Here is a 12,137-nt window from a genome sequence, read left to right as displayed (position 1 = left end):
GCATCATGTTTTTTTTAATTCAGAATTAAATCATTCTGAATTAAATAATTTGGAATTAACGTATTCTCCCACGAGTTTACATGAAAATATTAATTCTGAATGAACGTTTACATGAAACACATCCTGACTTAATTCGTCTTTAGAGCGGCGGGTTGGGAAGGGTTTTGATTGGACAGAGGCTGCACGTGACGTATGACTTATACTGGAAATTAACAAAGTTGGCTCCCTGCTTCTCCTCTTTTCAGTCGTAATTTAAAAAACTACATAATAAGTACCAGTTTCACCGCTATTTTTATTATAAATGTGAAGTAGCAGCTCAACACGAGCATACTACTTCACTTTTTGCAGCACATAAGAAGGAGAAGAAAGATAGACCACCAAACACGGGAGGCAAAACAATGTGCGTCATCGGGACAGGACAAGGTAACGAGCATGTGCAGAACGACTGGAATTAACTTCGAGCGGAATTAAAGTTTACGTGACAGAGGAATTTAATAGTTCAGAATTAAAATGCGAATAAACCAGACACTTACATCGGAATTAAGTTTAATTCCGAATAGAAATTTACATCAGGAATTAAGTGTTTACATGGTTATTTTTCATCAGTTTAAAGCAGAATTAACTTTTATTTGGAATTAAACAGAAATAAAACTCCCACGTAAACGTAGTAAATGTTGGATCCTGCAGCTCCATGTGCTCAGCTGTGTCATCTAACAGCAGTAGTTCTCCAGCTTTCTGAGGTTCACGTCATCACAGCTCTTTATATTCCCAGTTTTAAAGCATCTGTCGTCAAAACTAAAAGAAACTAGAAAATTATTTCAACATTTTACAAACAAAGTAAATCAAACAAATGAAATAAGAGCACTAGAATATGTAACGTGTCTTTTGCTAGCTCCTGTTCACAGCGGCGAGGAAGCAGCTGCGTTGCCAAAATAAAGTTTTCTTGCAGAGAACTTGAAAATGTCAAAAAGCAGTAGTAGTAAAGTAACTTTGTTTCTGAACATAATATATAAAATGTAAGGCTTGAAAACTGCCAAAATCTCCATAAATAAGAAGGATAGAGGTTTTTTGTGGATTCAGATCTCCTCTGTAACAAAACACCTAAATGAGCAAATTCGCTTCTATCACAGAGAAGATTGGGATTTTTTTTAAATGGCAACAGTAAAACTTTGTTTCTTTCAAAGAACTTTTCGTCCCCATGCAATACATTTCTACTGCATGCAGTGTGGATGCTGCTGAACTTTTGCTCCTCTTTGCAGGCTGCTCATAAAGCACGATAAAAGACGACACCACTGACTGCCGTTTGGTTGCTTGGCTGACCCGCTAGTAGCATCTAAACTTCTACGTACCAAAATCTCATCACGATACAGCTCATTTTATATCCCCATAACGTTATACATAACAATATAAAATTGTTTGTGTAATTTTGTGTCAGTCATCAGTTATCTGTCAGATGTACTTGACAACGGCAGCAGTGATCTCCTTCCATCTGCGGGAACTATGGCCTTATGGTGTTTCACGGGTAAATGCCTGTTGCAGCGTTTGCATCTGAAGTTTATTATGAGCGCTTTCACCTCCACTTGATGCTGCTTTTGCAGCTTTTGCTTGTTGAATCTATTCTTTATCCTGATTCCCGCACAGGTGATAAAATGAGTTAGTTGTGTCGGAGTCCGTTGTCGGGACTGTGAGCTAGTCTGTTGTCGGTTCCACGTCGACCTTTTCGACATCAACTCTGTACCATCCAAACCGCATGCAGACAGAAATTTCCCTCTTATGAACAAACTCATTGGTTTAGGTTGGCTGCTCATCTTTTAGTAAATTATCCTGCTCTGAAACACGTCTGCTACCGTCTTCCTCCATGTTTATTTATATACTGCATCGTGCATGCTGTAAACGCATCCTGATGTAAAATACTGCACTAAAGCACCTTATCATGGCGTAAACGATAGAGCCTCATAGGAAATGATTTTCTATCGTGTAAGTGATATATATCGTTATATCGCCCAGTCCTACTTCTAGGTCTATTTTGCATCAAACTGGCAGGCTATGCTCGCATTTTATTGCTTTCTGTATATTCCATAGTATGATGTTCTTTCAAATGATTTAATAGATTTGTTGCGTTGCTGGTTTTTGAAGCACCAATCATCAACATGCCTCGCAGATCATCTTAATTAATAATAATTAATAATCCACATCTCTTTGGAGATACCCCAACCACAGTCGCACAGTTGTCATCACATCACTTGTCTTCTCAACAATGGACCTCATGATTGTAGGCAAAGCAAGTTTATTTGCATAGCATCTTTCATGTACAACACAAGTCAAAGTACTTTATATAAAACTTTGCAGGTGTTGTAAAGAAGCATAAAAGAGAACAAGTAGCAAAAATCACAATAAAAATAGTTAATTAAAATATTTAAAAGCAAGATCAGTAAAAAGTTACCGTGCAGATTTCATGCATACGTGCATCAGAAAAGTCATGTTTAACCTGGATTTAAAAGTGTCTACATCTGATGAGAGTTTATTCTCCTCTGGCAGTTTGTTCCACTTGTTTGCAGCATCACAGCTAAATGCTGCTTCTCCATGTTTGGCCTGGACTCCGGCCTGGACTCCGGCCTGGACTCCGGCCTGGACTCCGGCCTGGACTCCGGCCTGGACAAGTTGACCAACACAGAGGGATTCTGGTCCTAAACCGTCTGGGATTTGTAAACAATCAGCAGGGTTTAAAAATCTATCCTGACACTGACTGGAAACCAGTGTAACGATTTAAAAAATGGTGTGATGTGTTCAGTCGTAGTTAAAGCTCCAGCAGCAGCATCTGGAGTAGCTGCAGATGTTTAAAGCTCTTTTTAGAACAGACAGTAATCCAGTCAACTGGAGATGAAAGGATGGAGGAGTTTCTCTACATTATTTCTGACATCTCAACGCTCTCAGGTGTGGCTTCACTCATTCTGCTTGCTTAACTTCAACGTCTCTGAAAACTTACAAACGATTGGCCATTGTGGCGCACATTTCCATCATGTTTGATCGAGTCAAACAGGCTCACCGCTGATCACCCTGATCGACCAGAAATATATCATGATCATCAAGCATGATCTTATGCTTGCCTAGGTTGCATTTATTCTCTTTCAGTCCAGTTCTTGTACCCATCCATTCCCAGACAGAACAATCTACTTGTGTTTTTGTGTTGTTGTTTTTTTCTTTGTTGTGTTGTTTCTTTGTTTTGTTTTTTTTACTAATAAGCTATTTAATTGTGTCTATTAATTGCGTCTACAAAGTGCTAAAGATACATTCATTCATTCATTATCCTAACCGCTTAGTCCATGAAGGGTGGCGGGGAAGCTGGAGCCTATCCCAGCAGGTTTTGGGCGAAAGAAAGGGTACACCCTTGACAGCTCGCCAGTCCATCGCAGGGCGCTATAGATACAGCTGCTTGACAAAAAGTTTGTATTGTTGGACCAGAGGGTTATGGATAATGTGTGCAGTGCTGAGCTGCAGAGCTGAAGAAACAGGACAAGTAGAGAAAAAAACAAGACGTGTCGGGTCTAAAACTGAGACTATGCTATAGATCTGAATGCTCAAATCTTTTATTTCTTTGTGTGTAAAGTTGTTCACATCATCATTTAAACGAGACCTCCATCACACCTTCGTATAAAACAGGGGTGAGCAACTCTGGTCCTCGATAGCCACAGTCCTGCAAGTGTACGGAGTTTCTCTGTTACAACACACACGACTCAAATCAATGGCTAACTAGCAGATCAGTGCAGAGTTAAGTAGTATGCTCTGCACCAGAGCCCCCAAATTCAACCGAGTCCCCCATCATATCAAGTACTATCCTGGTGTGAATCCACCCTTAAACTTAGCCAAATGCTGCATTCAAACATCAACTCTTGCAGGCGTATTTGGGAAAATGTTCAGTTCTGACTGAGCCAGATGCAGAGGGCATTAATTGCTAATCCACAGCATCCATTTGTAAAACCACAAGTCAGCGTCCTCATTATGAGCTTTACCAAAATAAAAATAAAAAAAAAACAACAACCTCAGACTCGGTTCTTTAAACATTTTTTTGAGTTTATATCCAGTTCTAAAACTCTTAAGTTCAAAATTTGCTTCATGTTAAAGTGCAGCTGTTTCTAGGAGCTTTACAAGAGTTCCTTCTTGCTTCTTCATTTGTATTAAGGTTAGCATCTGTTTACTTCTCAAGCCTTCTTCCCTTACCAAGAAACAACTGTTGTGTTCGATTAAAGCAACACACTCTTGGTGTTTTATACAAACCGGTAATTTAAATAAAAAATAACAAGTTTACAGAAGGTCTAATCAAGGAGATTGTTACAAATAAATGTAACTGGGCCACTGTAATCTAGCCACTGAAGAGTAAACTTTTTTTTTTTAAGAAAACACACTTAGCACAACCACCTGCTCCACTATGGCACTTTGACGGCTACTCTGTCTCCTCTGGTACTGCAAAATGCTGTGAACTGTTGCACCTGCAATTATGAAAACAAGAGTCATATTTTAAATGAAGCGTCCCACAAATTTTTTTGCTGTTTAATGCTGTAACTCTGCCCGTCTTCTCAGATGTCCTATATTCCATTTGAGTGTTTACAGATAAATATTGAATATGGGTGGGTATCACTGACAGCAGTTCACATTATTTGTAAAGAAATGATGACAGTAAACTGTGTGGAAGTCAAAGCTAGGGTGTAAATAAGTATTAAAATCCAAAAACACAAAGATAGTACAAACAAAGACAACACTTCCAAAGTTTTGCTGTAGCAGAAACTTTCTCCCGAACGGGAAGGCTGACATATCATGCAGCTGTCCACGCCACTAACTAGGCTTCACATCTCAATGCTGCAACTGTAGCGCTCGCTTCCCTTTTCATATTTCATACAAAATGCTTGTGTGAAATTCAGAGTCAGGGAGAAGGAACACAAAGCGGAGTCATCTCCAACCACTTCCTTTGGGGTGTGTCATTTCAGCCGTGGCAGACTGGGCACACCCGGAGCTTCTCGCTCCGACCACCCACTTTCACATCAACAGGTAAACTGTTTTCTGCTCACGGCCAGACACGTAATTTCATTTGTGTGATGGAGACAGTCAAATAAAAAATGCATTTGTGTGCAACGTACAACTAGCAGTCTAAGATTCCATTTCCTGAACTATGAAGCCTGAGAGTTACAGAAAGCTTGGTTCACTTAGAGGGTGGGGCAACTCACCAACGATTCAATTAAGATTCACAAAAGTTCAAAAACTATTTATTTCATAATAATTACTTGACAGAAACTGTAAAGTGCGGCAGGAACGTTAAAGTCCTGCATGCCGCCTGGACACACACCAGGTGACAAATAATAAATAAACCAAAATACTAAAACAACAGAAACACCAAGACAGCGGCAGCAAGCCTTGAAGCCACTGTTAGTGTGACCCGTTGGATTTAAACTAGCATTTAGAAGTATTTTTGTTTTTATGGGAACAGACAAGGCCTAAACAAGCTTTACTTCGTATAAAATAAAATATAATAGTAATACTACAAGCATGTGACAGCAGCTCCGTTCGAGTCCAGGTTACAGGAGGAGAAAAAGCAGCTGGCTGTTCTTAACTAATGCTCAGAGATTTCCCTTGCATGTAAAAAATTTAAAGGCAATATGAAAAATACATTTGAAATGTTTTGAATTAATTTATAGCTTGACATTAATAACAGAAATACATGTGTTTGGTTTATTAGATTACTAGATACTGAATGAAGTATAAAGTAGCTACGTAGAGACAAAAACCTTAATGGGGAAAAAGATCCATTGAAAATCCTGATAATTTATAATTTAATCATAGCACCCTGAATTACAATTTAATCTAATTGTGTGGTACCCAAGATGGAACATCCCAGTTTAATGATACAATTTGTGACAAAAAAAAACTAAACAAGTTATTTCTGTAACTGATGACAGGAAACACTGTGACAAACCCAGCTGACACACACCTAACTGGCAACTGGCAAAAGATTTAAGATGCAATTGCTGTCTTGTGCAACTTAAAGATGTAAACTGGGACTCGTTAGGTGTTCCAAGTAATAATTAACACGCTGAATGGTAAATGTAGACGGGGTGGAAAACGCAGACTCTACTCAACACACAGAATTATGCACAAGTCTTGAGCCACCGCTATGTTTTTTTAAGTATCCAGACTTTTTTGTAAACTTTTAAAGTGGTCTTAAACAACAGCTCTCCAGGCTTTCTAAGGGTCTTTCAATCATTTTCATTTGACTCACTGATTTTATTTTAATACTTGTTTTAAGTGCTTCTACCATTCGATAAAGAAAGTGTGTATGTTTTTGTTTGTTACAAAAACTTGGCTCATCTGAAACGGGTTCAGATTTAAATGTGACCGCATGTCACTGAGACGGATAAAACTGTTTCCACATCTAGGGTCCCAGCTGAGATTTCATACAGGACCAGAGAGATGCCTGTGGCCATATAACTGATCCATCACTGAAGCCTCATCAGAATGGTCTGCATGGAGGGTGAAAGCCAAAAAGGAATATTTAAAGAAAGAAAACAGGTAAAACCGTTGGAGGAATGCAAAAAGACAAGAACTGGAGGAAAAATAGGTGGCAATAGATCTGATGAAGGGATAACCCCTCCCCAGAGACCAGACCTCAACATTATTGAAAGTAGTGTGAGACCATCTAGACAGAGAACAATAAAAAGGCTAAAAACGTCCAAAGAAGAGCGTTGGAAAGTCCTTTAGGATGTTTGGAGAATTATTCTTTAAGATTACTTAAAGAAATAGCAAGAAATACTAACTAAAGCTTCTGTTTGTTGGATAAAAGGTGGTCTTAGCTTGTTAGAATAGCACTGACTGATTTTTACCTCCATTTCCATTTGTTTGCACATCTGTCAATAAATCACTGCACCTAGTTCCCATTTTCTGGGCAGTAAATAAAGAAATAATGGGTGGCTGAATACTTTTGCACAGTATGGACCTGATTATATGGACCAGGGTTCATTTTTACTGCCTAAAAATAGCACATTTCTACAAAAACACAGGTAACTAAAACAACTGTCAGGTGACTTTTCATACATCTTTAAGCACTAAAACATGTTTTAGTAGATGGCCTTTATCCTGGCTCACATATGCAGACAGTAGGGTCTGTTTATATTCATATTCATCACGGAGGGCCTTTTAGAGCCTGTGGTGGGAAAACCACCACATAACCTGATGGCAATGCCAGACAGTGTTTAAAAGATGGATAAAAACACATCCATGGTGATGTGAAGATGGTTCACAGCAAAAATTAGTCTCAACATAAGACAGGCTCTTGATCATAATGTGCAGCATAAACAGTGAAGGCCCCAGCAAACTGCAAAGCGGCCCCCAGTCCGTCCAGTAAAATGTAGCAAATGGCAAAATTTACTGTTCTTGTGTCCAGTCGGTTTAGACGAGAAGAATCGTGTATTAAGTCCACATCCACTCCTCTTTCTCTCTCTCTTCGCCGCCCACCCACCCCGCGCCCACTCACCGGCTACATAGGTAGCCTCTCTGCTCTGCCACCTCCTGGAAAAGCAGATGGATTCTGGCCTCCAGGTGAGCTGCAGCGGGATCACCGGCGCGCGGAGCAGCGCGCACGTCTCCGGGCTGCAGCGCCAGGGCCGCCGGGTACCCCCCTCCGCTGCATGAAAGCCCCCTCAAACTAAATCATTCCTTCTTCCCCATCAGCAGCCAAAACAGCAATGCAGCGGCATGCTCCTGCGTCAAATGCCTGGCGTTCACTTCAGCCTCATAATCAGCATTTAAAAGACGATGACAGGCAACCTAAAGAAAGCACAACCCTACTCCCCCCTCGTCTACGGGGCTAGATTTCTATTCATCTTAATGTGAGCGCTATTAAATATCTTGTTATGTCATCGTAAATACCCACTGAACCACTGGCGCTTGTGTGGAGAAAAATACTCGACAGCGTCTCATGCAAAGCTGCCATCTAAGCGATGCAAACACTCCCTGCGTTGTTCATCTCCAGCCTTCTGGGCTCTGATGTTAACCTGCCTGGAAATGTCGCCAATGCACAAACACCATCTTTCATCTGAGGATATCTGGCGTTTGCCTGGAGACAGAGCACTGCGCAGTGATGAGAGACAGCGGAGGCATAAATCCCGAGGAGGACAACCCAAAGCTCAACCGAAGCCATGTCGGGGAGGTTGGGGAGGAAGGGGGAGAGAGGGGGGGGGGGGGGGGGGGGGGTGAGAGGCTTCATTCTTTTCTTTATGGCTGTTTAAATGAACTCACCTTCCCTCGCCTTCAGGAGAACCGTGTTGGCCACGATATTTTCAATCTCCATTGTCAGAATGTGAATCCCGAGCAGTCGCGATACATTTCACTGAGCGGAAAAAAGACGTTTTTTTTTTTTTTTTTAACAGATCAAACGTGCCGACCACGGTTTGGCTGCTGCACGCGCACTGGATGAAGGCGCATAGTAGGTCTTCAATAGAGGTCGTCGTTTCTCTCCATTGCAAGATGTTTTGTAAAACCTTACCGACGGAGCTATACGGTTACGACAGAGCTTGTTAGCATTCACATCCTGTCTCCCTTCCCTCTCCGCCTGCTTTCCTTCCTGCTTCGCTTCCCTCCTCCTCCTCCTCTTCTTCTTCCTCGTCCTCCTCCTCCCCCTCGCCCCTCCTCTGCACAGTGAACAAGGGAGAGTAGGAGGGATCAATTTACAACCACTGCGTACTTGCATTTCTGAGGCTCAGTTCAATGGAGGTATGACAGGGAGAAGTACAAATCAGATTTACTTTCCATTACTTCTATACATCTGGAAAATGAATTCCAAAATGGAAGTAGATACACTGACTGGCCAAATGAACATGTGACACACACTGATACTTCATGAGCTTTGATAACAGCAGGGCCGGATTAAAAGTGCACAGGCCCCTGGGCCCAGAGTGTTCCAGGGGCCTCCTTCCCCACCGCAACATTATGAATATTGTAAATGATACTGGGAAACGACATTTCTAACATCTGAGTGGTACCACTGGTGGTACCATTAGCAATACACCAGACATGGTGGTGTAACTAGCAATCTTTTAGGTACATTTTGTTTCATGTCCAAACTGCTGGTGTTTGTCCTACGTGGGCCCAAAGTAGGCGTGGGCCCCTGGGCCTGTGACCATAATGCCCATTGGATCATCTGGCATTTGCGGTGGCATTGTCTCAGTAATCTTCTGTCTAATGTCTCCATGTTTATTTCCATCCAGTGTTGCATTAATTTCTCACCAAGATCTTGTATTGATGTTTGGGACCATGATGTGTGACCACAGTGCAAAGCCTTCTCCAGCACATCCCAAATATTCTCAATGTGGATTTATGGTGGAGCAATCCATATTCGCAACTTTACTCATTGTTAGCTTGAAATGTGGACACAATCCAAGACTAGCAAAAAAAAAACCCACAGCTCTTGTCCCTACACTCCATACCGTCTCCTGACATTATAGATGGCTGAAGCTGTCTGTGTATGACTTACAGTATTTTATTTCCTCCCAAGATCGCATCTTAGATCTAATGCAGACTGAGAATTAAATGAAAACATTCAGCAGAATAAAACCCTTTCCTAATCCAATCAACTCAAATGTCCTTTTATCCAAACATGACTATGTAATTCCAAGCAACCTCGTCCTCTGTGTGGTTTCCAGCAGGCGGTATGATGTTCTATCAGGGGACACAAAGCCACCAGCTACAGAGGTCTGATACACACCTCTTTGTCTTCCTACTGATGGTTTGAGGATTTAAGTTACATTATTCTACACTGAAAGAAGAGATAGCACCCTGGTCTTCTCATCACAATCAGCGTCGCCTCGGGCTTTCACATCTGACTCTTCTCAACATGCAGTCGTTCTGATGGAATTCTGCAGAAACACATGGAGTCAGTGGGATAAGGTGATTCATTTTGTATAAGGACAAGCTCTTGGAAGGGTGCAGAGTTTCATGAGTTATATTACAGAAAATGCTTTCAACTTTTGTCTTGGTACAAGGGTTCTAAAACTAGTAGAGGGGTGCCTGAAGACATGGCTGCACCTGAAAATCAAGGAGCTCAAATATTAAATCTACACATTCAGTTCCCCCTGCTGGTCAGCACAAAATGTGTCAAGCTACTGCATCGATCAGTTTCCCAACGTCAAAGCTTACAAGAAAGAATTAGATGTACAAAAAGATTCAATTTTTCATCTGTGTGTGGTCAGATACTAAACCAGTCATTTCCCCAAACTAGAAAAATGCTGCTCTGGACAGATAACATACCAGATGGCCTGTATAGATTCAATGCTTCCACCTTGTGGTGATGATGCATAAACACAAGAAAAGCATCACACAGTTGTCACGAGGATTGCCTTGATGATGTAACAGCTTTGGAAAAGATTTAGCAACAACAAGCTACAATATGAGGAGGTAATGATGAGATTAAATACACATATATGTACTTGTGTGGATAATAAAAATGTGTTTATGACAAACATAATTTTTCTGCATAATGTGAGTGTCATGCATTGAATGTGCAAGTTTGCCTAGAGTGTCTGAAGCACCGACTTCTACAGACAGTCAGTCAGGCTGCAGGGGAAAAAGGACACAAAGAAAATAGTTCAACCTAATTTTAATATCAGTGGCTGGACTGCCTTAAATTCCAGGTCTACAACAACACTAGATAAATTGTTGAACTACAGTCGATATGATGATTAACTTAAAAACAATCCACAAACTAATAATGAAGCAATACTGATGTTTTAACCATTAGTTGCACCAGTGTTTTACTCTGTTAAAGGTTGAAATGACTGTATGATCAGGATAAATGAAACTACAAAATAAAGATGAATCCACGAGTTGTGGGATGATTTTTATGTAACAAATATCTCACTCAACAACAGATTTACCTGTAGACCTTTTGAGTTTACTATTTGGTCTTTTGTTGCACCTCTCTGTTTTAATGTGAGCGACATTCTGGACAGCAGGTGGTGCTGTAGATATAAATATGTCTCAAATCTTTGCTGAAAGTGCTAAAATAATGTCATTTCTCTGTCATCAGCAACTGGCTTTGATTTAAATGTCAAACTATGTCTCAGTTTATGTTATTACCTCAACTTCTGTCGGGACTTTTTGCACACCACGGCTGCTACCTTGCAGTCTGTGGCCAGTTTTACACCACAGTCTTTCAGCTGTCACAGAAAGAAAAAAATACATTTCGAAACATAAAGAAATTAAAGGTTGTAAATGGACTCAGAAGGAGTGATCTGGTGGGATTTATACACAGGTGAAAGCTTAGTTTTTACTACAGAGTAATCCTATAAAAGCTGAAATCATCAAAGTGGCTACAGAATAACTTTTTGAAGTCATAAATACAGTTATAAATACAAGCATTTTGCTGGGGCCCTTCAACATATTTCTGTCCTGCAGGAGGTTTTGATTAAAAATCCACATGTCTGAATGAGTCACCTATTGTTAAACATTTACCAAAATGTTTTCAGCTATTTCTGTTGAATCTACAATTCCTGATTCTTACTGTTAATGATTCCTCGTGTGATGTTGAATCATGTTTTCAACATAAAACATTTTCTGAGTAATTAGGTTCTCTAAATACATTGCAGCAGCGTGACACAGGGTGCAGTAACATCCAGGATGAAATCTGCTTTAAAGCTGTGATGAAGAAATATTTTCTAGTTTTAATAAACTTGTTTATAAAACCCAGATACAGGACACCATAAAAATTATTTTCATTTTCCTCTTTGTCTACATTTTCCCTGAACTGAGAGCATGACTCAACCAAACATCCACCAGGTATGCTCCAAATCTTTTTTTTTTTTTTTCTTTTGGGACAATAACACAATATCCACCACAACCCAAATTTGACCCATGTTGTAATATTTGGAGCCACATCTGACCTACATAACACTTGTGACCATAAGCCATGAGTGCCAGAAGTAGCCCAGATTAGGTGGAATTCCTTTTCTATGTGGTAACTGTGCCAGGACAAACCAAACGGAAGTGATCTCTTTGCTGTCCACCCATGTGAGTGAAAAACATGCATGGAAAGGTTTTGCATTGAATCGCTGCAAAGTTGGTGCTTAAATTAAAAGTAACTGCGAACACCTAGACAG

The 12,137-nt window shown here is 40.5% G+C and overlaps 1 protein-coding gene across 2 annotated transcripts in view; it reads right to left on the bottom strand.

Moving 5' to 3' along the window:
- The window catches only part of grk4 (G protein-coupled receptor kinase 4), a gene marked incomplete at its 3' end in the record, with an annotated part of 65,832 nt that extends 57,491 nt beyond the window's left edge, over positions 1 to 8,341 (bottom strand). For both annotated transcript variants that reach the window (XM_079238189.1, XM_079238188.1), the window contains exon 1: positions 8,284 to 8,341. In XM_079238189.1, coding sequence (XP_079094315.1) covers positions 8,284 to 8,335 — 52 coding nt within the window. In that variant the 5' untranslated portion in view covers positions 8,336 to 8,341. The remainder of the gene's footprint in view (positions 1 to 8,283) is intronic.
- Positions 8,342 to 12,137: the final 3,796 nt, after the last annotated feature.

The sequence above is a fragment of the Telmatherina bonti genome (assembly GCF_933228915.1).
Source record: "Telmatherina bonti genome assembly, chromosome: 3".
NCBI lineage: Eukaryota > Metazoa > Chordata > Actinopteri > Atheriniformes > Telmatherinidae > Telmatherina > Telmatherina bonti.
This window is presented reverse-complemented; position numbering and strand designations above follow the sequence as displayed.